This window comes from Pagrus pagrus, assembly GCF_965226575.1.
Source record: "Pagrus pagrus genome assembly, chromosome: 20".
In the NCBI taxonomy this organism is placed as follows: Eukaryota; Metazoa; Chordata; class Actinopteri; order Spariformes; family Sparidae; genus Pagrus; species Pagrus pagrus.
Window position 1 is genome coordinate 10129185 of NC_140207.1, and position 26277 is coordinate 10155461.

The following is a 26277-nucleotide window of genomic DNA, read 5'->3' on the forward strand; positions in this document are numbered from 1 at the left end:
TGGAAAATCACGTCTTTATTGTACAAATTCACTCAATGAATGTCCAAGCTACGGAAGCCCATTTCTGCCAAAAAACAAAATATATACCATGAAAACTAAACTAAATGAAAAAAATATTCCAAAGTAAGTCTTAATTATTACGTAAAAAGTCAAAATTATGAGATAAAACAAATCATGATGAAATAAAAAGATATAAATTTAGTCGAATAATTTCGACTTTTTACTTTCTTCTTGGAATTACGACTTTTTATCTCAATTTTTTTTTGACAGTTTAGTCTTAAATCTAAATTATGAGATTAAAAAGGTCATAATAAGAGAAAAAAAAACTAATTTCTGAGATACAAAGACAAAATTTCACAGTTATGACTTTTTAGCTCACAATTTTAATCTTAAAAGTCTAAATTGTGACACAAAATCCGAAGATTGAGTTTTAAAAGGTCATAATCAAGAGATACAAAGTGAAAATATGGGATGAAACTAAAATTCTGAAAGAAATTTCGACTTTTTATCACGATTGTTTCGACTTTTTATCACGATTGACTTTTTATCACGATTTTTAATTCTAATTCTAAATTTGTATCTCATCATTTCGATTTTTCATCTCATAATTCATTTTTTTCCTCTTTATTTTGACTTTTCATCAAAAATTATGATAAAAGTTCCACATATGATAAAGTCTACATTTATCTCATAATTTTTACCTTTTATTTCATAATTTCGACTTTTTGTCTCATATTTCTGACTTTTATAATCTCATAATTATTCATTTTCCTCGCAATTTCAATTTTTTATCTCATAACTATGACTTACCATGGGATTTTCTCTTCATCGCAGCCACGTTTTCATAATTTTTTTTCTTTATTGGCAGAATTGAGCTTCCATACGCCCACTACCTCCCTCCCCAAATATATTTTGCAATCTTGCCCATTTTATTAATAATCTTATAAAATGAGGATTTTATAATATACAAAGCCCTTCTTTACAAGCTCAGGCGTCAATTAATGTCATTCCCATTATAATGCTGTCCCCTTCAGTCCGTACGGGAGCGAAATGCAAAGATGAAATCACTGTAAAAAAAACTGCAATACAAATAGTCTTTGCAGACATGAAAGAGTCTCAAGTTCTTCATCAGTCACATTTTTAGAAGATAAAATGGTTGTTTCCAACTTATTTGGTGGCTTTGATCACGACTCCCACTTTCAGAAAGAGTTTTGTAGCCATTAAAAGTCTTCGTGTGTCCTTGTTTGGGATAAATGACTTATGAAGTGTCATTCTGGCTCGGCAAGGAGCCACAAGTCCTCGAGTTTCATCACTGTTTAACTCCCTGACCCATCACACAGACTGTCTTTGTGTAAGCATGTCCGTGCAGTGATCACAGTGAGATTATACAACCTGTGCACCGAGAGACAGAAAGAGTTATGGCTGAAGTCAGCAGAGATGATGGACCGTCGGGAAAGTCTTCGAATGAAGCTGTAATACCACGTCCATGTGATATGAATAAAGTGTGGTAATAAATTCATATGATGACAACGGAACATAGACGAACATGATATAAAAATATGCATTGTAAAAGACCATGTCACAGTCTCGCTCACAATATAAAAAATTGCACTGTAGCTGATGAAATGTGAGTAAAGTGAAGCTGTGTGGGTTTGTACTTTTAAATAATCAGTCAAATGGACTGTGATAACGATCACCAGTCCCCTGAGAGCTTCTCCCTGTTAGCTTAATATATTATCTCTGTTAATAATTAACGGTTTTGATGCATAATTTACCAATTCACCACAAAAGAAGACAATTTGGAGGCGAGTGGAGCGTGAAATCTCCACATTAAAAGCCCAACAGCTGACTGCCACGCTCAACACTATGTTTTTCTCTAATGCGAGGCATTATCACAGCTTACTTCACAGCGATACACAGAACTGAAATGACTTTGTTCCTTCCTGCCAGCATCATTATTGTACACGGTGATAAATCCACATTTAAAATCAATTCACACAGCTTAAAACTTGCGTAGTACCATGAATGAAAACAAAAAATATGAATATAAAATGAAATGGTGGCGGACGCTGAAAGCAAAACAGACATAAATCAAGAATGGGTGGAGCAAGTAGTGGTTCATGCGACTGGTTATCCTGGTTTCCAGTCATATAATTAAGAGCTCATGTTGTCAAGCAGGTCCGCTCCCAGGCGTAGGGATACGTAGCAGGTAGAGTCCAGACAGGCTATAGGTTCTCTCCAGGTTGGTACTGTGGCTCCGTGGATGTGAAGTAGTCCTCCAGGAAAGACTGGAGGTACTCGAAAGTCGGCCTCTCGTCCGGATCCTTCTTCCAGCAGAGCTTCATCATCTCGTGCAGGGACTCGGGGCACCCCTGGGGGCAGGGCATGCGGTAGCCTCGCTCCACCTGCTCCAGCACCTCACGGTTCACCATGCCTGAGGAGGAGGCAGAAAGGTCAGTCAGAGATTTTAATCACTCTTTTTTAAATAACTTTTTCTTAAGTCATTTTTCAAACAATAGATGTTTTTAGCATACATAAGTGCCCATCACAAAGTCTTCAGATCACATATACGACAGAGAAAAGAGGCAGATGCTAACATTCAAGAGCCTCAAACTAGAAAATGTGTGTTTTTTGCCTGATAGTTGTGAAAATAGTTAAAAAAATAGGTGCACTATTTGGGAAATACAAGTATTCGCTTTCTTGCTGAGGCTTAGATGACAAGATGGACGCCGCTCTCATATATGTTTGCTAACTTTGAAGCTACAGCCAGGAGGAGGTTAGCTTAGCTTAGCACAAACACTTGAAACAGTGGGAAACAGCTAGCCTGGCTCTGCCTGAAGGCAACAAAATCCACCTGCCAGCATCTCTAAAACTCACAAATGATCATGTAACACCATGTTTGTAGAACAACAGCCCGAGTGCACAAAGTCCCCGCTTGTTGCCTGACAACCTCAGGACACCAGAAATAAACTGCACCCAGCCGTGAAAAAGAAAAGGTCTGGCACACAACTCGTCTGTCTCACGCTTTGGTTGTTGTACGATTTAAACAAATGAGATACAACATGTTAATTGATTAGTGAGCTTAGGAGATGCTTTGGGCAGATTTTGTTGAAACAACACACCTTTCCTCGAGGGGTGAAACTTCAGCATTGCTGGAACAACCCGGTGTCGATCTTCTCATATGACTTTTAGCATGAAAGTGCACGTCTGTCTCAATTTTAAACTTTATTTATAAATACTCCTCTCTCAATGGACTAATGTATTAGTAGCTTCAGGGCTACATCTGATAGACAGTGGAGCTGTGTGAAGGTGGTGCAAAACACTGCAGGCACTGCTCCCCGGGGCAATATCAGTCTGGCAGATGGTTATAAACAAGAGTGGTGTTCAATCTCCTGATCGTCCTCCACCAGATGGTCTCATCTAATCTCAAATGTGTGTGTGTGTGTGTGGATGTCACTATTCCCCCTGCAGAGGCATAAACAACCGGCGCAGACAATGTCTGACAGCTTCACTTCATCCTCCGACATTAACGAGAACGCCAGCTTGTAGTCGACTGACAGACGGGAAGCTGATAACTCCGGCCGTGAATCACCGCCCTCAGACGCCACCTTGACCTCATGTCTTTTTCCCACATCCGGAGTGTGTGTGTGTGTTTGTGTGTGTGGTGTCACTGTCACTCACCTGGGTAGGGCACCCTGCCTTTGGTGACGAGCTCGGTGAGTAAGATCCCGAAGGACCAGACGTCTGACTTGATGGTGAAGCGGCCGTACAGAGCTGCCTCTGGGGCCGTCCATTTAATGGGGAATTTAGCTCCTATACGTGACGGAGAGGAGAGGAAGAAGAGGAAGAGGAAGAGGAGAGGAGAGGAGAGGAGAGGAGAGGAGAGGAGAGGAGAGGAGAGGAGAGGAGATGGGTGAGTTCATTCCACTAGAGGGCGTAAGCCTCCATTTCATTCCTTGCTTCCAGGAAATCACAATGGTCACAGTGACCCACAATGACATCATTAATCACATCAGTTTTTGGTATTCAGTTTCACACAGGCCCCAGAAAAGTCTCACAGCTCTCACATTCTAGATTGAAGGGATGAAACTGAGCATAAAGGAGATTATTATTTGGTGTTTAAAGGGTCAGTTCAACCGTGTTAAACCAAGGTCACAAGAGTGGCTTTCCACACGCCCGATAAAAATGATTTACCTTGTTGCAATTTCCAGGAAAATAAATCACAAAACACATTGCAGTACATAAATGGCAATTTTACCACCCCTGTTGGTTCCAACTGGGTTTTTGTGGCCTGGTACTGAACAACCAGAAGACACATTCTGTACAGCAGGGGTTCCCAACCACCGGGTCGGTTGGGAACCCCTGCTGTACAGAATGTGTCTTACTAACTTAGTGGTTGTCCAGTACTTTAGTTTATGACCAAATTACCTGCAGAAGTAAGGACATTCCTGTTATCCTCAGCTGTATTTAACTAAACTAAGATGCTGTCTAAGGAAAAAAGTATCCCTGCTAATCATTAGCACATTAGCTTTGTCATTGTGGGCATGTTAGTCTGCTGATGTTAGCATTTAGCCTAATCACCGCTGTGCCTTAGCTCAGACTCACAGAGCTGCGAGCTCAGCTTTACACTCAGTCTTGCTACAATACATGTCATCTACTGACTGTGATATCTCTTATAAAATTTGACTATATTGACTTTGTTGTCCAATACTTTTTTAACAAATTCACAAATGATTCCACTAGAAAGACTCTTTTCTTCAACCATTCTTGGAAGTGTGTTTAGCTCGCATACCTCCATTGTGTTAAGGTGGAGGCAGAAATCTCAAACCCTGGGTACAGTAAATAAAACTAAAATCATCCACATAGCCAGACGGTTGTAAGGTTGTCATTTGGGTGAATCTGCCCTTTAAGGAGACGGCCATGAGCTAAATTCTCCCAGTGTGTGAGAAAGCGCAACTAATCAGACAGCACAGCAGCATCTGGTTTCCACTATTACCCAAATTCACCATGATAGCAGACAACAGGGAGTCGTCCTTGCTGTGAGGTCACTACTCTATCCATTTCCCCTCATTCACCTGTGACTCACGCAGTATATAGCGTGTACTCACCTTGCCTCGCCGTGTACTCGTTGTCTTCTATCAACCTGGCCAGACCAAAGTCGGCGATCTTGCACACCAGGTTGTCTCCGACGAGGATGTTGGCAGCGCGCAGGTCCCTGTGGATGTAGTTCATCCTCTCGATGAAAGCCATGCCGTCAGCGATCTACAAACAGAGCGGTTTGACAGCATCTCACGACGGCCGCTTCGGCAAATAATTTTTAGCTCCGCGCACAAAGACGAGGCACGCAGAGGAGGCTAATAATGAAAGAACAAAAGTGCCAAATCTGGGAGAGGAAGACATGTTTACCCGAGGCTGTCGTTCCTTTTTTAAAACCAGAGGCTTAAAATAGCGCAGAAAAGCACAAATGGAAAAAAAAAGTGATGTTTGTGGTTTGTCTCACCTGTGCAGCCATGTCCACCAACAAGGGGAGCTTCAGGAATTTGCCGTCACCCTCTTTGAGGAAGTCGAGCAAGCTTCCTATTAAAACAGAAAAACAGAGAAGTCATAAATGCTGCAGGACGGCCGTGATATACTGCAGGAGCAATAAAAAGAGCCACGGTGCCACCTGCATACTAATGTGCTCCTATATGAAATGTTAAATATTTCAATTAAGGCCTCCATCCTGACCATACCTGGCTGGAAAATGAAGCTGAATATTAAATTAAGCTTGGCTGTGAATCGGTATGAGACTCATCTAACGACTTGTGCCTCATTTAGGGGAAGGAACGACGGAAAAATATAACAGCGGTTGCTCTCAACAAACTGCAGGCTTTTAGACACGCTTGCACACACACAGGCGTATGTCATAGAGTTAACATTTACACACACATAAATCTAATTACTCATAAAAGCCCGAGAAAAAAAGAATCGCATTGCAGCTGAAGCTGTGAAAGCCTCCCACTAAACTACTGCAGTTTTCAATTAAACATCCCAGTTTCAGGCCTCGGGGAACCACAAGGGACTTTCAAGGACTTTCAATATGTTCAGCATATTAATTAAAACACCCATAAAATTTACATTTTCCCTTTAAGGGAATAACCGTGCGTATATCTGACATCAGTGCCTGGAGAGCCGAGGCTGCGTGATCAATTTGCGCCTTAAAAAGTCTCGTTGAGGCTTGATGTTGTTTTGCTTTTCTTTAAAAATAGACCTCATCAGTGTCACGTAACAGGAAACAGCTGAGTCCTGTTACTCTCCAGGGCTCTCATAGAATCACCTCAATTGCTCATCCAATATGCCAGTCTGGATTGTCATAGCTTTTCAGGTATGTTTACCTTTCGCCATGTACTCCGTGACGATGTAAATGGGCTCTTCAGACACCACGGCGTAGAGAGGCACCAGTTTGTCGTGTCGGAGCTTCTTCATGATCTGAGCCTCTTGGAGGAAGGCCTCAGGCGACATGGTGCCCGGTTTCAGCGTCTTTATGGCCACCTTGGTGGTGCCGTTCCACGTGCCTGCAGAGACGAAGACAGGGAGAGATGAGCGCACAGGCCGCAGGGGTAATCAGTGTTGTTAATGGGGGCGGGAGCAGGACAATATCATTAATTAGGTCTTGTAATTGCTCAAACGTGTGCTGTCATGCAGGCGCTCCTCTCAAAAAGATATGCCAGGGATGAGTGGATACGAGCTCACAGTTCAAAAAGAGACATGTTATGCTAATTTCCAGGTTCATAATTTTACTTTTGTTTCCTACTAGAGCAGGTTCACATGCTTTAATGCTCAAAAAGCACATCGGTTGTCTCATACTGTCCAGTTCTGCAGCACTGTATATCTTCTGACTGAAACGCTCTATTTTAGCTCCTGTCTCTTTAAGGGCCCCCCCCCTCCCGAATACCCATTCTCTTCTGATTGGTCAGCTCACACACGCCTTACCCAGCACCACTTACAACAACAGAGCAGCTGTGCTAAATCAATTCCTCCATGCCAGACTAGCTGCTATGCATAAATTATGCGAATGTGTAACATGGTGACATAGTGTGATGTCACCAAGTCACGGAATTAAAGGCGGGACTAGTGACGAGGCGTTTCAGGAGCAGTGTTTTCTGTGGGAGAGAGGAGCTTCTGTTGGTGCTGGACGATTACTGGAGGATTAATCAAACATCAAATTTATCTTGAACTGTTTTGTGTTGTCAGAGAGCGATATTAATGCTTATAAACATTCAAGGTAGTAGCCAAACACTTCGGCAGTAGCTAGCATGCTAACAGTTACTGCGGCTTCTTCTTCTGTAAGCATGATAGGTCTCCTTTAAATCGTCTGGAGCTGTTCCCCTGAGTGAGGCGATCTCTGGAGATTAAGATTATACAACAAACAGAGGAAGCAACTGCAGGAAGTGGATGATTTCCCCCAAAATAGACACAATAAACATAAGCTTCAGAGTGTTTGTGTGTGTTCGAGGTATGCGCACAATGTCTGCATTTCCTAAATAAATCTGGGACGGTCTTGTGTTGACATATCTACATAATTACGACTGAACACAAAACAAAATGCAGAATTTACTGAACATGTTCCTGCACGTCTTGTGTGTCATCCTCTTACCCATCCAGACCTCTCCGAAGCAGCCCTGGCCCAGTTTGAGCTCCAGTCGCAGGGACTCGCGGGGAATCTCCCAGGCGTCTTTGGCAAGCCCCTGGGTCTGAGGCTTGACCGTGGGGCACACCGTGGTCAGCCTGTGGCAAAGCCCGTCGGCGTGCTCTGTGATGAAGCGAGATCAAAAACGCTACATTACACCCAGCAGGGCAAGACACACACACCAATAAGAGTCTTTGAAGCAGCAGGATGCAGCCGTTTAAAGCCCGTCTCTTTCATGCATCGATTCATTCCATTTGATGTGGATGAATTTATACTCTTATGCTAACTGTGATGAAATATAAATGAGATGAAGTGGTTTTTATAACACGGCAAAACCCTCTCCAGAGCCAGGGCTGAAATGGAGTGGGATCACAGAATTTTCACCTCGGCGCTCCTCGGGCTGCAGACGAGGAAGGAGGCTCCAAATCATAACTGCTCGATTGTTATTAAAATTACAGCCTATTCATCTCCCTTGGTAACACTCCTGGTGGCACAGAGCGGCGGGTGTGACTGAGAGTAATTTTCAGGTGCGATGAAAGACTGCGATGAATAATGAACGAGCGAAGAGTGAGCGGGAAACATCGCACCCTACATACCTGTGTAGTGTTTGACAAGCTTCTGTAAGGTGTCAAACTGCGCCCGCGTGGTGATGTAGTATCCCCCGTTGTCAAGCTTGCGGATCTTGTAGTGTTTCACGTTGTCTCCTTTGGCTTCATCCCAGTCTCGTATGGAGAGAGAATAAGCACCTGGAGGAGAAGAGGGAAATGTTCTTCATCTATCTAAACTCAAGCGTCAGTGATTGGGCCCTTTGCTGAGTGTAAAAGCTGCAGATTTGGCCACTGTCTTTAAATACTCTTATCAGAACAACTTTAGAAGCGATGGATCAAGAAACAAACTGATAAGATAAAAGATCAGCACGTTGATAGCTCCCAATGAATTTCATTACTCTATAAGGCACAGAAATGTCTGGCAGAGATGGATCTACAGTGGCAACTAACAATATTTTCTTCTTCCTGGAATGCTTCTGTCTTTAAAAGCGCTGAATAAATCAAGTTCACTCGCTTGCCTAACTCATGGTTTAAATACTACGACACCCATACTCCTCAGCTGACGTTGCTATGTAGAAGAAGTCAGTCAGACCTAGAATCTTACGGATGCCTGAATTAGTCCTTTAAGCGATCATCACCTTTCGTGGTTTCACTTTCTCGCACCAGGAAAGTTCCTCGATTGTTCCCCGGATTCAGCAGCAACCTCTCAGCATCCTTGCGTCCCATTTTACCAAAGTACCACCTATCAAGAGGAAGCAACAGCAAGAAAAGAAATTGCCAAACTCAAAACCTAAGAGCATGAAAATCACATTATGAAGCTTGATCTATTTCGTCAAGCTCTCTGCCTGTTGCAAGCCACGTGAGATCAGATCATGCTAGTGCTATTAGTCTCCTGGTGCAGTCGCCATAGATGGAGTAACGAGGTTATAAGAAGACTCACTCTTCAGCCTGGATGGAGTCAGCAGGGGCCACGTAATTGCTCGGGATGTAGCCTTTCCTCCCCGTGTTGATGGAGCGAGCCTCCCACCAGTCTCCCTCTCTGCAGGAGGACGTTGACACAGGAGAGATGAGACAAACGACTCGTTCATTTGACGGCTGAACCAAAGCCTGGTACTCACGCATCCTGCTATGATTTATATTCTGGATGAAAACTGGTTAATAATGATTAATGGTTAATAATTTAAGGGTTCAAGGGTTTAACATTAACCCCGCTGCATTCATTTAAGCCTCCAAATTTGATACAAAAACCGTGAACTCAACATGTGAGGCAGGACTGGAAAGCTGTCACAAAGGGGATTGAATGAGACTAATCTACTTTACATTACAATGCTGTAACCTCAGGCGACATCTCTGCCACAGCCCGAATTAAATAAAAGATTCACCACACTGTGCAGAAAGCCGGCGTCAGGAAGCCAGTTGCAATCAGACTCATTCATGAATACAGACACACGAGGAACAGGTGCAGTTTAAGATTACAGAATAAAAGCGAGGAAGCAGGGAAACCTAGAAGGATGCCTACGTATTGTTGATGATCTGGAAGCGGTCTCCTTTTTTAAACGAAAGATCATCTGATGTTCGAGCTTCATAGTCGTACAAGGCCACAAAGAAGGTAACACCACCTAGTAAACGAAACAAAACACAGACCCATGTGACATGAATAAATACCTCGTGAGCTTGTGAAAGCTAGTAAACAGATAATAACAGGCAGCAACGTGAGTAGAGGTCATTATAATGCCTTAGAGGGACCATATCAGGACACAGAGGGTTTGTTTGTCTGTGTGTGACCATTCAAAAGGCCAATTAAAGAAGATAAATCTGTCTCGCCAAGGTCTGAGAGCTCTCACTGTATTGATTTTCTTCGGCTTGTTATTGTGTATTATATGAGTACCTCGCCGGCAAGGAAGTATGACTGTGACTAGACTCTACAAAGATGGATAATAACACTCAAGACCAAGAGTCAAGGAAGAGTCAGTAAATCAAACCAGCTGTTAATAGAATAATCTCCCTTAAAAACACAATATGTAACATCTGCAGCGAGCTTCTGTCTATCGAAAACAGAAGACATTTGCTGAGTGTTGTGTGGGGAGGGCTACAGAGAGCCGGACCTTCTGGAGGAATAAACACCCGGAGTCACGTCAGACCAGCTTTTTAAACATTTGGGATTAATAAGGGGATTTATCTTCACTCCTGTTTATCAGCCTGACTGAAGCAGTGATATACAGAGGCGACCTCCATTGTCGGGTGTTTGTGTACTGGAAAGCTGACTGCCGACTGGAGCTGGAGGTGAAATTTTTACTTCATGAAGACATTACACAGAGGAGAGGGGAAAGAAAGCAAGAGAACCAGAGTCTCTGGTGAGTGCTGAGTGTACTGAGAGTTGACCTTAATTTGAATACACTAGCTTACGGCTAATGGACAGTAATGTGGCTGTTTAGCGCAAATAAACACACCATTAAACAACCACCACTGCTGATTAAAATCCATCCAACGTGACACAGGCTAGTTGGTGCCAATAGCTAGTTAGCTCGATTAGCCATGCATCTAGTGGTCCAGACTGAGCTGTTGCTAGCTGGTTAGCATGCTAACTTCTGTAGATATCTCTGCAACACGTTAGACTTTATAATTTATCTTTAATGTCAAAATTGATAGGTATGATCATTTTATTGGCACAAGGTGTTCAAATTAAGATTAAATTAAACATTAATAGACAGCTGAGTGAATTATAGGACTCCCATCCCATGTCAGCATCCTGTAACACATTCTGCCCACTGTGCAGCCTCGCACCCCGACAGACGACATTCATATACCCACCGCTGACAACAATGCTGTCAACAGTAATCCCATTATCTCCTGTTGAAAGCAAATATCATGGCAGTGCCACCTTCACCCCCCCCTCCCTCCTCTGAGAGCAGATAATCCAACATGGAGGAGGATTACAACCTAAATCCCACTGAAACAGGAGGGTTCAATCTCATCTCTTTGCTCTCAGGATCGCTTTAAGCTGCTCAGGCACGTTTAGGGCGATCAGAGCTGATAACAGGACCAGTGTTAGGTCTAACAAGGAAAAGCTAGTTAAAATAACAATGACAGGGGCATTAGCTGTGACACCGACATTGAGATCAGGTCAATGTTACGTATGTTTGCATGTTTTAGCCCATTTACGTTAACACTCTACATTACTGCTGGCCATTCTGCTTGTTTTCAACTTGACGCTAACACTGTTTTTGTTTTAGTTTTTAGTTTTGGCGAGGAAGAAATGAAATTTTAGTGCGATTTTATTTCAAAAAGGTGATTTAAATGTGTAGGCTGCGATATTTCTGGTGCCGCCTAGTGTGGGTAGCAACTTCTAATTGCACACATCCCTAGCTAGCATGCTAACATTTGCTAATAAGCACTCAACACAAAGTACGGCTGTGGCTGCGAGAATGTCATTTTTGTATGTGTTTTGTCAGAATCCAAAGATTAAAACAGATCACCAAAGTTAATATAATTCATCCTGAGGGGGACATGAATGTGCGTATAAAATTTAAAGTCAATCCATCCAATAGTTATTGAGACATTTTACTCAAATCCAAAAACGTGCCAATTCAATCACAAAATTCATTAGGATGAGTCGCTTGTGAGCCACATACACGATTTGAGGTCAGGATAAGAGAAAAGTTTGGCTTGCTCGTGGCAGGAGAAGAAACTTCAGGGGATCACAAGTTATTAGAATTGATCCTCATGAATATCTGAAGCAAATTTCATGGCAATCCGTCCAATAATGGTCACGATATTTCAGTCAAAACCCAAAAATGTCAACCTCATGCTGCTAGTAAGTGGAAATATATGAAATCACCAAACTAAGTCGGCTTTATTCCCTGTGAACGAGCAGTTCAGCATTTTTTAAGCCAAGCCGCTAGCATGATTTAAAATGATGAAAAACATGATGGATTACACATCTGCAGCAAGTCAAGTCTCTACCACTTGATTTAAATACATATTAAATAAAGATATTGCATTAAAGGTTGAATACCATACAGCATTATGGAAATATAACCACAGAGAGCAGACTGAAGAAGATTACAAGTGGCTGGCTGGATGATAACAAAAATACATTCAACAAGTCAAAACCCAGTGGTATTCATTAAAACATGTGGTCAGCAGTAAATAAATGGGCTAAAACATGTGCATTAAACATTAATATTAAACATTAGATTATTTCACAACTCACTTGAGACAGCACCAGAGAAGGAGTTGGACACGGGGCCAGAGAAGGAGGACGACGCCCCTCCAAAGGGAGTCATGGCAGAGGAGCCGCCAAACGGCGTGAGGGTGTGGTTGAAGTTTACAGCCCCGGAGCCCGATGAGGAGGAGGGAGGCTGGTTCTGCTGCAGCTGCGTGGGATCCGGTCCGTAGTGACCTACGTGAGGCGTGGCGGCGGTGGCGTTGGGGTCAGACCCCGTGGAATTTTCTGGCCTGTACTTCATCGCAGGACCTTTATCCTCTTTGCTCTTTATGCAGCCCATCGTCTCGCCCTGCGTGGACAGACGCAACACAAAGCTGTCAGTTTGATGCCAAAACAGCCAAGACTGCAGTATATTTTTCATGACTCGGCTTCATTATCCATAAATGAAAAGCGAAGGGCCAAGGGTGGTGCGGGATTAAGGATTGCAACATAAGGCCTGTAGGAACATGCGTTATGAAATGAAAAATTTAATGACCAGATATTAATATGTGAATCATTTTGTTGTTGTTGCAAACGCTAAGACTATAAGCCATGTGGTAACTGGGACATATGGGTTCAGTTAAATCCTCTTGGAATCACGGTCAACTCAAACATGTAGATCCAACGTTGCGTGCGTGTTTTGTGGTAAAACAAGTGGAAAACACAGGGATAAAGAGGTGATTATCATTTTATATTGTTGTGACCTTGTCATTGTTGTTCTGAGATCACTTAATATTTACATACCAATGACAGATTAAAGCCAATATAAAACCCTTCTCCCTTTCTTTGCAGCTGTGTTCTACATTTCTGCCTGTTCTGTTGTGATTCATATGGAGGAATTACTAACTCTCCTCCTGGGCACTGGCTCAGGGGTGCGAGGGGCCAGGAGGGGTCAATGCCTCTTTACAGTAAGACAGTTATAATTTCGTGTTGGAAAATCAATGACATTGGATGCAAAAAGACAAGGAGACTCAAAGAGAGGTAAAACAACTACAAAGAGACTCAAAACATCACAACCAGAGGTAAAACAACTACAAAGGACTCAAAACCACCACAAAGAGAGGTAAAACAACTACAAAGAGACTAATAACCACTACAAAGAGAGGTAAAACAACTACAAAGAGACTAATAACCACTACAAAGAGAGGTAAAACAACCACAAAGAGAGGCTAAATGACCACTACAAAGAGAGGTAAAACAACTACAAAGAGAGGCTAAATGACCACAAAGAGACGCAAAACCACCATAACGGAACACAACATTACGACAAAGAGACACCAAACAACAACAAATAACATCTCTGAGTTGTTTTTGTGTCTCTGAAACAGTCTGGGTGTCTTGATCATGTATGAGGGTTGGAGGGTCTTTTCCATGTCTGTACCCAGGGGTCCACTGGCTCATGATCCGTCCACGCCTCAGCCCGACCATGCTACAAGATTCAAAACATCGGCGCGTCTCCATCTGCGTGGTTGTTGTCATTCCTCCTCCTAACATAATTTGGCCGGAGTCACACTGAGGCATTCTTTTGTGAGGTGAAGGCCCGGAAAATGTGGAGACAATCAGACACGCTCGTAAAGACGTCTGAGCTCGGGGAGATCAGAACGTTTTCATCCGCCAAGAACAACAGCTGCTCGAAGAGCTGGACCTGGTTAATTGGCGTTGACACATTACAAGACAGTAAAACAATAGAGGATTGAAGTGAAATCGGAGCTTTTATTCAGTGTGGAGAGGACGTGGAGTATGAAAGCAGACTGAATCAACACGGTGCTACCGAGCAGCATTGTGGCACAGCTGGTGACGGGAGTGACGAGGGCAGCACTTCATTGAATTACAGGGTCACGATCGTGCATATCTGCTGGTGCAGCGATACACCTTTCACTCATTTCGGAGCAGCGGCCTTGATGTGTCGAGGTGGGAGGGATTTTTCCGCATCGAGGGTTCATCGAGTTCTCCAGCGGAACTGCCAAGGAAATCAACAAAACGGGGACAAACCACAGAAACCTTCCAAGGATTCAGAACACTTTGCTCAAATAAGACCCTACAACTGGTTAAATTGCAGGTTACAGCTCGTGCTGCGCACTGGCCGGCGTCTACAAAACCATTTTATGAGTGGTCACTCACTGGAGATGTGTCAAAGCAAAACAGACTTCTTAAAAACGTCTTCAAAGGGATAGGCCAATAAATCTAATCTCAGATGTTAGAGCCAACACGCTGAGAATGTTGGCATGGGAAACAGACTTTTTCCAAGCCAAACTTTCCTTTTAACCTCAAGATAAAACCAGTGACATGGAAAGCAGAGGTCTCCACTCAGCGGCTCAAGTCGTCGATGGTGGGCTTTGTGTGTCGTCATCACACAGACGAGAGCCTGGCCCGTTGGCTCGGCAGTGAACTTACCACGCTATAAAACACTGGACACTGTCCCAGGAGTATTTGCACTTTAATGTGAGGATGTTTTTCCCTTCCAAAAAGGAGACATCAGCCATTTCATAGAGGTGACATCACTCTCCCAAAATTATCACAACTGCACAAAGACTGAGCTGAACTTCTGGAGCCTTCTGAAGAGAAGTCCTCCAACAAAATACAATACCAGATTAACATACTGTCATATAGGAAGCTTGCCTTATAATGATTAGCATTATGATTATTTTTCCTGAAAAGGATTAATGTAACCTTAAGGTGCCAACCATGAACTGTACTGTCCCTGCTTCACATCCAACCTTTGTTTCATGTTATTCTCATCTTTCTCCGCTCATTTCCTGCCATCTGTCTACTGTCAGCTATAACAGAGGCATAAACACGCACCAAAAATAACTATAAAAAGAAAATCAATACGTTTTTAGCCATGCGGTCCAGACAGAAATACAACAACGACTATCGAATGGATTGCAGTGAAATTTGCTACAGATATTCAAGGTCCCTCGAATGAAGGTTTTCAAAGTGGGAGGTGGGCCTCCTCGAGGGGGCTCTGAGCAGTTTTGGGAAAGGATCATGGATTGAAAGTGAAAATATATCAATTGAGTTATCAAAAGGAAATCACATAGAATAGCCTACATGTGGGTGTGTTTTTCCAAGCTTCGTCTCGGGGGAGGCCTGCAGGGGGCGACTGTTCAGGTCGCACATGCACCGGAAAATCTGACCAAACATCATCATCACCTGTGCGCCTGAGATTTATTTGTAAAAAATTGAGATTATCACAACTTCTTGTTGCATAGAGAACTGGATCATTTCTGTTTTTATTCATCCATTAACTCTAGGATGGAGACGTGAAAGCAGATAGAAAATGGTGCCAGGCTGCCAGCCTGACTGAATTGATGGTCAGCCTGCTTTTTCCTGGGAGATGTTGAGCTCAGATTCAGACACAATTGCACAGTGAGAGCGAATCAATCTGTAAACTGATGGTGTCATCACTCTAGAGCCATTATATAGTACAATCACCATTTACTTGATAATATATGTTCAAGCAAAAACCTGTCTATAGGCAGTTTAAATAAATAGATAGAAAATAGATCAGTCAATGATTAAAATATGTGTTATTGAAAATGCTTGCATGGACTTAAACCTTAAAATTTAGAAAAGGTGAAGCGTGAAATATGACACATGGTCCCTCATCGTTATGAAGAGCTCAGCTAAAACTGCTTATCACAGATGAAATGAGTTCTCCTGGAGAAAATGTAAAAGAGGGTAAATTATTGCCTTTATGCTCTTAAAAACACAATATCTCAGTCTGATTCCCACCAAACCCAGGGTGATAAGTAGAGCACTGCGAAGTAGCTCCCATTAGTGGCTGTGTGGGCATAAAGAAGATGATTTAGACTCTCGTCTAAGAGACAAACAGAAACAGGGACACAGCAGGTTGTTTGAATGAGGGAGGGGGGCAACCAGGCAGACAGTGCCAGCTCCACCAGCTTGAGCTACGAGGAGGATTATGAGGATGGAGGATTTACCCAAAGAGGATAATGACAGAAAACAAAAAAAAGGAGTGACAACCAGGCTGAAACTGCGCCAACCACGGACCTGTAGCGACCTTCAATATTTGTCACATTCGTCTGGAAAAGGCACGGGGAGATGTGTCTCAGGGCTGAGAGGCATCTCTGTTGGTGGGCTCTTACAGACTCTTGGCTGAGATGATATGATGCAGAGCCTCTGAATCAGCTCATCTGACCCTCTGTCAGTGCCATATTGATTAAAGAACAAGATCTGGTCACCAGAAAGTTGGGGTGTCCACGCCTATTGTAAGAAACAAGGAAGTTTATAGGTCTTTCTTTTGACAGACAGCTAACTTAGCAAACGTATTAGCACTGTCAGTAAGATTTACAATTAGCTACCTACAATTACCAACATTAGCACTGACAGCTGTTGCAAGTTCAGCATCAAACTCCTCAGGAATCGACATCCTAACTTCCTGGTATAAAGATGTCCAAATCTTGCATATAGCACCTTTAAATCAGCCATCCATCACATGATGGCTCCATGGGCTTTTTTCCACACATCATACTGCAACATCAAAGTGAGAACGAAGCCACCCTGAGGTAAAAACCTATGCAAAAAATAATGTGTCTTCAGCGCGGACAGAGTCAGAAAGACTGGACCTTCTTATTGCAGGTCTCTTCGTTTCAGCACAAGATCATTCCTGAACATCGCAGCCACGAGACCAAAAGGAAAATCTGCCCCGCTGCTAATTATAGCAACTCATTCTTATTGCCGACAACATCCCAGTGCCCCCAGGACGAAAACATGACCTACAACAGCACATCGCATGCAAGCCTCCAGAGCGCTCCCAGTTGCACCAGCTAGAGCCACGTAGAGACAATGGGGGGGGGGGGGGGGGGGAGGTGGAAGAGTTTGAATGAGGAAGTTTACGTGACATCACTGAAAAACAAACATGTATAAACCGAGGCTCCTTCCTCTATCTGATTGGAAAAGGCGCGGTACCGTGCTATTGTCTCAGCGCTGATCCCCTCTGACAGATTGAGACAGAGAATGAGGACAGAGCGAGCTCCAGTTTTCATTCAGCTTCAATCAACGCTACCGTGAATCAGAGCAGATTGTTTGAAATGATCCGGCACTACAGGCAAACATTCCTCTTTCTTCAGCCGACATGACTGCGAAATCAAAAAACAAAAAGACTCTTTTATTCAACGCTGGCAGAAGCCTTTTCTTTAGAGTGAACTACAGAAAAATTACTACGACTACTGTTCATCTTTTTACTCCCGAAATGTTAATCTCTCTCTATACTCTCAACCTACTGGCATATTTGTTTAATATTCCTCCTCCAGGCGGGTCAGACTGCTCTAACAAGAACAGTACAACTAATATCTGGAAGGGATTCGGTGTCTTCACCGAGGCAGATATTTGCCAACACCTGTCTGGAACATGATAACTACCCCAGCAGGTAGCTGGAGGGTGAACACAAACAGAGCGGCCCTGAGACACTTCGAAAAGGATGATTATCTTTGGGAATTGGCAAGACTTGATTTACACAAAGAGAGCTGTGGCAGCAGATCTTCTGCTTTCACTTGAGTATCTGAAGCCTTTGGAAAGCATTTTCTCGATTAAATTATTATTTTTTGCCTATTAACTGTGATTTTCTTTGGTGAAAAGTCCTGTTACTTTAAAGAAGTTTTACTCGGGTGAAATGAAAAGCATTTAACTGGAATTCATTGCTGATCTTTGATGCTACTGTTTTGTTGAAAACGACCGTTAAACTATCTTTGTGTTAAATGTCCATCCAAAAAAATCCAACACTAGTGGAACAACATCACAGCCGTCGAGCCCTTATGTCCAATTCAACTAGACAGATTTAGCAGCATGTGCACACTACTTCTTATCATTTATAAACACACAACAGTCTTCCTCTGCATAGCGTCACTACAAATAACCAGAAAGCAGGGCGGCATAATTAATTGAAATACAATTAAAATCGTAATATGGCTAAGCACAACATCCAAATTGCAGAAGTACCAGTCGATAAAGGTAAAATATGCTACGAGTACTGCAGAGATGTCCTGACCTACAAATCTTCTGTTAAGACAGTAAATGTCACATCATCATCATTTTGACAGTCTGTAATGCGGAAATGATCGTGTTGATTTGATCTTGTGCACAAAAGATAACAACTTGTACGGCAAAATCATGAAGTTTAACACTTGCAATAAAAGTAAAACTTACAAACCTATAAAATGCAGGAATGGACCGATGATTGTGCTGCTTTTGCTCTGATGCGGCGTCCTCTGTGTGTTTGTGGTCACCACTCTCTCAAAATACGGGATATGAGCGTTTTATGGTGGAGGGAGTGTACTCTCAAAGGAAAGGGCTGTCTGACGGCAATTTAAAGCACCACAAATTCAAAATATGGCGGATATATATTCTTTTAGGTGGCTAATATTCGTCTTGCTGCCGGTACTGTTTACAGCAGCCTGTGCAGTACATGCTGCTTCTCCACACAGGGGGCGTTTACTGCCGTTCATAACAAAGAAAAGCATCAAACTCACACTTGAGAAGCTAAAAACAGCAACTATTTGGCACAAAAACTGACTAAAAAGCTTATCTGATTATGAAATAATTACCCATGAACTTTTTTGCCAGTTGACTAATCCACTAAATTAATCTTTTTATTCAGTCCACTTGCTGTGATGCATTATTCAAGCTTCCAGCGTGGCCCATACAGATGCAAGAGGTGCAGCAACAACCCAAAAGTAGCACAGGAAACACACAATAAACAAAAACTAAAAGTATTAGTGGAAGTCTGAGAAGGCTCCAGATGTTCTCCCTGAGGGACCGGGTCCTTCATGAGCAGCCACAGTTCAAAGCCTGCCCTGACCTCTCTCGTCCCCGCTGGTTTGCACCTAAAATACACATAGTTTTAAGGCCTATTACAGAAGCACGCTCGCTATTATCCGCTTCCCCTTTGTACGCTCATATAATCCTGATTTCAGTCGACGCATACCTCTGACGGAGGCTTGGAGCGGGCCCTGCACACTAAACCAAAAACAGACCGCTCGTTTCCATCATCAGCAGCTGGAGGAAAACATTTATCTGAGCTATTCGAGCCGGCTGTCTGCGCTCTGAAGCTATGCAGTCCAGAACTTTACATATTCTTGTGTTACAGCGATAACTCTAACCTGCACCCTTCTTATCAGCGACCTGCCCACGCTTTCCTCCCCTCTGCTCCGACCACAGTGTGAGAATTCAGCACAGGCTTCACAAAATGCTGATAAGACGAACGAGAGCTGCGTTTTTCTCTCTCGCGCGCTCGCTGATAGCGACGACGAAGAAGTTTGGGAGGGTTGAGCGGGTCATGGTTCAGAATTTTAAAGAAGAGCTGCAGAGACAAAAGTTCAGTTGAGAGTGCTGACAGTGCAGGATGATCCAGATTTACAGTCCTGGTGGTCAGAAACAAAGAGATGCCTTTTCTCTACTGGAGTTCACCAGCAAGGAATGCACAACTGGTTGGCCTGATTGCTTATCGTGCAAAATATCAGGATTCGCTGCTATCTTTGTGTTACACAAGCGCAAACCAACTGTGACTGCTGATTTCAAGACCTGACCCAGAAGTGACTACACCGGGACGCGAGTCGAGACGAGTATTCAAGTCGTTTGTTAGCGCGGCTAAAAAACATCACTGATTCAAGCTCCTCAAAAATGAGGACTCTCTATTTTTTAATTGCTTTTTTTGCACTGTTGTATGGAAAAAATAAGCATTTTGCCGGGTGATTTGAGACTTAATAATCATTATGTAGAGCCCTCCACGTCTTAAATTTCTTTAAGGGCATAACTGGAGTGTCGACGCAGAGGAGTGAGGCGAGAAGAGACACGTTTGAAGCAACACTGTCAGAATCAAACGGGTAAAGTTACAACACAAACTTGTGAAATCATGAAATATTCATTATTGGACATTCATTATTGAATATTTTAAGTCACTCTGTTCACAGGAGAATCTGACTGAGCAGATGCATTTTCAATCTCTCCTTTGCATATCATGCATTATAAATTAACTGAACCCTGAATCTCAAATATATTTTGGTCCTTTAAGCATCCTGCTTGTTTAAACAGCCTCTGCTCCCCCGGGGTTTAGATTATCTAGACTCTAATGAAGTTGACATTTGGCTGGATGACAGTCATGCAGCCCAGCTGAGGGGCACCGACGGTGGACTTCCTCCATCCATCATCCATCAGGTCTGAGTGAAACGCTGCCCAGCATCCCGCCGGACAGCTGTCGGCAGCTGACGCTGCGGCTGCAAGACGGGGAGGCTCTCTGGAGTTTTTACTAGGCCTCAGATCTGGAACAGATGCTGCCTGCCACCGTCTACCGCATTCCTCTGATGCCGAAGGGTTTAAACTGGGTCTGGAGGAATGTCATGTGATGATGTTTCAGAGCGTCTACGGGAACATTAATGAGCTCATAATGAGATTTACACTGCGATGGGTGTGGAGCTCTGTCGCAAGCAGAGAAAACTCAACTTGGCTTGAGAGTGCTCGACTGTTTCACTCGAAAACATAGTAGCCCGATTCCTCACGCTCACTTTGAGATTTGAGTTGGTGTTACCACAAATTTTACTTGAGTTTTTGTGCTGCCACAGATCAGACATCACAGGTTTTTCTACAATAACAGGTCTTCTGGGAATACCTGAATACTGGCACCTGAGTCGGGGCTAAGTGTGAGCTATTTTTGGGAATGTGAGTGTGTCTGCAATCATCAGTTTGTCAGCACATAACAGGGTCGAGTGTTTGAACTGTCAACATCAAACACAGTGACTGTAGGAGCCATGTGGTGGCCTGGATTAGGCTGGAAAAACGATATCCAAACCCACTACTACCACATTTTGTCTGTTTTTGTTCTTGTGTGTATTGAACTGCCGGTAAAGGATTAATACGCCCAATCCTTATATGTGAATTCAATGGATTTTTGCTCCTGGCTGGCAGGATTTAACAAGCTTTCATTTCAGGACAACAGAAGACGCCTTTCCATTCTTTGTTTTGGTTATATTTGTCAAATGCTGCTGACTTATTTGAAGGTAAATCTTACAAAAACTAATAAATGTTTAAGGTGCAGAGTAGGGAAGGTTATACAGCCGCTTAATGTCCGCTCAAACCTGGCAACCACCCAGTGGAACCAGTTTTGTGTTGTGACGACGCTGTACTTAAAGGTGCAATATGTAAGAATTGACCTGTCGAACACATACTTAAAACAAGTATGCAGCATGTCACTAGAGTAACCGCTAACTGCTGCTAACTGTAGCTGACATTAGCTAGTTAGCTCAGTTAGCCATGCAGCTAGCATTCCAAACTGGAGATCGGGGGAACCGGGGGTGTTTACATAACAAGTACAGGAGCTTTAGACTGGGACGAGTCATGGCTAGCGTACTAACTTAAGTATATATCTTTGCAAGCAATACATTATAAGTGTTAGCTTGTTAGCTCAGTTAGCTGTGCAGCTAGCCAGAGTGTTTATGTTTACACCGCTGGCACAGGACCTTTGGACTGCTGGGAGAAGGAGGTTTTCAGGCCCGGGGGCTAGCTGGTTAGCATGCTAACTTCAGTAGACATTTCTGCGACACAAAACATAGACGTCCTTGACATGAAGTCAAAACTGTTTTTCTTCACATTCTGTTGATAATTTTAGTTTAATTTTCTTACACATTGCACCTTTAACATTCTGAAGCTGTACAGACAGAACTTCAGCAGAATCAGCTGGTCCACGCTGATTAAACATCACAGTACCCATCTCATTCACCAGATTGGTGTCAGCTTGACACTGACCCCAGTAAGCTGTTTGGGGATCTGCAATTACGTAATAGTTTTTTTTGGTCAATGTCATTTTAAGATTCAGTGTTTTCACTATCAGTTACAGCCATTCAATCTGTGCCTCATGGTGCCTTCACTGATAAATTGGATTGGAAATTCAGGGTTCACGCAGCACTTTCAAGCCTGAAATGTCCAGACTCATGAAGCCTTTATCATCACATCTAAAAATCTATAAATGCTTTGTATACCCACAGCTATCAATGTATTCTGTCACTTTGCTTATTTTACCAGCTGTTCATATTAACGTTGATTCAATTCTGATTAGTTAATTCTTGGTGATTTCAACACCAGGAGACAATAAGCAAATATGGCAGGATCGTTTCATTTCAAATATTTGGGTAGATTGGTATTGGACCATATCGTGAATGGAGTTTGGAGAAGGTTGGATCAGAGCATCCTGACTTGAGCTGTCACCTTTAAATAAGCCGCCTACATTATGACTTGTACTGGTGAGCGATATGAACAGGACCTTAAATCTTTCTTTTCTTTATGACACTATAAATCACACGAACTCGCCCGATGGGTCAACAAAGTCACTGTCCACTCATCGTCTCTGCAGCGATGCCTCTTTTTAACACCGTGAATCTTAGAAAATCACGGCATTCCCCCTTTAACTCCCCATGTTCACCCGCCCTTATATGGGTTTACAGTAACATATGATTCAGCCACAGCTGTGTGAAGGTGCAGAGCTGCTCAGGAGGAGGCTGCGTCCTTTACGTGACTGATCTCCAGTCAGGTCCACAGTCACTGTCACACACTTGACAGGACTGGAATGATAAAGCAGGAGCACAAAGTGAGGACCGAAACTGTGACTCAGCTGTTTGATCAGTTAGTTTGAATTCAGACTGACATCACCTAAAGGGCCCGAACCTCCTCCTCCTCCTCCTCTGAAAATAATCTGAATCAGCATGAGTCAAAGATGGGTTTGATATTTGATGATGAGCTGGCACTTTTGCCTCAATATGACTTTAAATTAATACAATACGTGGAGAGATCCTCACTCCAGTGATGAGAACAGACACAAACATCAATCAAATCTTTGTTTTTTCATCCAGGTTTTAAAGGAGCATTATGTAGTTTTGTTTAACCTAAATAAACAAACTCTCTTTGTTTTCATGACTGAATAAACAAACCGACCTCATATCTTTTTCTTATATGTGGCGGACCCTGCCACCTTTCTAACTGTTTTCCTCTGAGAACAGCTGGAAAACACAAATACGTCTGCTTTTTGTATCATCACCTCATTAATATTGCAAACATCTGAATCCTGAGTTTGAATTTCTTCACAGTGCTCCTTTAACTTTTAACATGTTTTTTGTTTGCAGCGTTACTCCTTTAAATGACAAGTCAAGCTCTCTGCTGATTGAACCATCTGTTATTGACACACATGTGTGAATGATATTAAACTGTGATATATCTGTGGTGTGGTGACCTTGCCCTAGTTTGAAGTATTTCTCTGCTGTCTGATATGGTTGCACTGATACTCCTGAGGGACTTGGAGCACATGCTGTCTTTTCACTGATATAACACACTGATACATTGATTACAGTTACACAGACAGGTATAAATATATATAAATATATAAATATATATATGTGTGTGTCTGATCATAAGACAGCTTCATTCCTTTGTTGATGACAGGTCAGACAGGCGAGCAGCTGCCTTTTCGGCCCATCCTTATCTAATCCTCTGACAAAGACACGTTTCATGTATGATTTTCTTTACCTTCACAGATCCTTCTTCTTCTTCTTCTTCTTCTTCTTCTGCTTCTTCTTCTCGTGTTTTTTTCCCACCCTCCTTCAATCAGATCCAGGAAACAGAAATAAATAAATAAAAAAATAAAAAAATCCGAGTTATTCCAAACGGGACCGAACCGCCTTCATCCTCACTTCATCCATCCAGGAGAGCAACTGTGAAGTTAAATCAGAGCGGTGTTACAGTGTTGAAGGGTGGAGGAGGAGGAGGAGGAGGAGGAGGTGGAGGAGACGGTCATTGTTGTCACACAGGAGGAATCCAGCCAGCATGTGCAGAGAGAGAGGAGAAGGAGAAAAAAAAGAAAAGTGAGACCCTGAAGTGTCCCAGCTCTTTGTCGCCGCTCTATTTCCTACTACTAAACTTACATCCACCCCCACCACCACCACCACACAACAACATGGCCGACCCTGCCTTGCGGGACTGGAGCCACCACAGCTGGAGACACGGATCCGTCCGGTACAGCTGCCGGTCCGGAGAGCAGCACGGAGGAGGAGGAGGAGGAAGAGGAGGAGGAGGATCATAAAGAGATGATCATGTGAGAGAGGAGGAAGAGGAAGAGGAGGATGGTTTTCATGTGGGGGGGGAGAAAAAAAGGAGGACCTCGATGTCAGTGCAGATCTCTGGCGCCCTCTGCTGGCGCAGCGGTGGTACTGCAGCTGCACATCTGCAGCGCTTTGAAGTGTGCAGCTGTTATAACTGGTGGGATGTAACTAGTGTCAGACAAATCACACGTGAGAGAGGATATTAAGATAATAAAGATGTTAGAATATGACTTTGGTAAAAGTGAAAGTACTTAAGTACTTAGATAGTACTTAAAGTGTCTGATGTTAAAGGGGCAGTGTGTAGTTTTAGAGAAGAAATTCAAACTCAGAATTTAAAATATTTTCAATATTAATGAGGTAATAATGCAAACATAAATATTTATTTTCCCTTAACTGGATAAACAAGCTGTTCTCAGAGGAAAATAAATAAATAATGAAGCTAGAAAGGTGGCAGGGTCCGCCACATACAGACTATCCATCCATCCATCCATTGTCTGTAACTGCTTATCCTTTTCAGGGTCACGGGGGGACTGAGCTGATCCCAGCTGACACTGGTCACCAGTTCATCACAGGGCTGTAATATACTATATATATATATATACTATATTTTTTAATCTAAAGGCAGGGACCAACCTCCATATTATCTTGCATTTCAGTATATTCAGTATATATATATTTATATATATATTCAATATTAATGAAGTAAAAATACAAACATACATCTTATTTTTTCCTCAACTGAATAAACATGTTGTCTCAGAAGAAAATAAGGTTTGAAGCTTGAAAGGTGGCAGAGTCCGCCACATATAAACATAGTAAAATAGTGTGAAATTGTGTCGTCCTTTAAGGTCAGTTTGTTTATTCAGTTTATTCAGTCATGGAAACAAAGAGAGTTTGTTTATTTAGTTAGTTTAGGCATAAAAAAATCAGTCAATGAAGATACTTCTAATGCTCCTTTAAAACCTAAATGAAACAACAGAGATTTAATTGATGATTTAGGACTTTTTTTTCATCACTGGAGTGAGGATCTCTCTCATGATTCAGATTATTGTGAGAGGAGAAGATGAATCTGAGGTTCAGGCTCTTCAGGTGATGTCAGTCTCAATTCAAATTTACAATCATGAAAATGCAGAGAGTTTGTTTATTTAGTTTGTTTAGGCATAAATGGGATTAAAACCTTTAAATGTACTTCAGTAAAAACTGTTATGTTCTGGAAATAAATGTACTTAAAGGAACAGTTCACCCAAAAATGAAAATTCAGTCAGTATCTACACACATCTATGCCGATTGATAGTCAGGGGAAGTTTCTTATAATTGTTTAAAATAACATTACAAACACTTTTATAGAGTTTAACTAACTTACCTTTTATGTCATAGCTTTTTGTAGCTTTATTAAGATGACTACTATATTTTGTATACTGTGTATTGTTTTTGCAGGCACCAGATCTCAAGCATGAACAAAGCCTTCTTATGGTGAGTAGATCTTTTGGGGTTAGCAGCAACCAAGGTCATCACTTTGTGTTAAGAAGGGGACTCGAGACATATGGACATTTTATAAATGGTCTTCTACATGTGGGGTTTGAGGTGATGTAATAATGGGATCATATGAGATCAGAGAAGATAGTTTAGGGGAAAAAATGCATAATGGGGCATTAAAATTGATTTAATCCAATTTATTAGTGTACTTTTTGTGGTGCAAACTACTTTTTTAAGCACATATTGAACTAATTGTGGTTTTAAAAAGTGATGGGG

The 26277-nt window shown here is 42.5% G+C and overlaps 1 protein-coding gene across 3 annotated transcripts; it reads right to left on the reverse strand.

Moving 5' to 3' along the window:
• Positions 1-24509, reverse strand: LOC311249429 (tyrosine-protein kinase Yes). 3 transcript variants are annotated; one of them, XM_084340449.1, is made up of 13 exons: positions 24390-24509; positions 23954-24025; positions 12431-12734; positions 9737-9836; positions 9158-9256; positions 8856-8959; positions 8266-8415; positions 7637-7792; positions 6375-6554; positions 5501-5577; positions 5109-5262; positions 3682-3813; positions 1-2434 (listed from the first exon to the last, which is right to left on the reverse strand). In XM_084340449.1, exons 3-13 carry the CDS (start codon positions 12723-12725, stop codon positions 2226-2228), a joined length of 1656 nt encoding a protein of 551 aa, XP_084196575.1. In that variant the 5' UTR covers positions 12726-12734; positions 23954-24025; positions 24390-24509; the 3' UTR covers positions 1-2225. The 3 variants fall into 3 exon arrangements, with proteins under 3 accessions (XP_084196575.1, XP_084196574.1, XP_084196573.1); XM_084340448.1 differs by having other exon boundaries at positions 23954-24138; positions 24349-24509; XM_084340447.1 differs by having other exon boundaries at positions 23954-24509.
• Positions 24510-26277: the final 1768 nt, after the last annotated feature.

What these genes read in the sequence shown, in the direction of transcription:
- LOC311249429 (XM_084340449.1), bottom strand. Translation starts at nt 12,725, where the DNA reads ATGGGCTGCATAAAGAGCAAAGAGGATAAAGGTCCTGCGATGAAGTAC. An exon ending in TTCCAGATCATCAACAATAC is followed by an intron (nt 9,257 to 9,736) that starts GTAGGCATCCTT and finishes GTCCTCCTGCAG; the next exon opens with AGAGGGAGACTGGTGGGAGG. An exon ending in CGAGTACACGGCGAGGCAAG is followed by an intron (nt 3,814 to 5,108) that starts GTGAGTACACGC and finishes CGTCACGTATAG; the next exon opens with GAGCTAAATTCCCCATTAAA.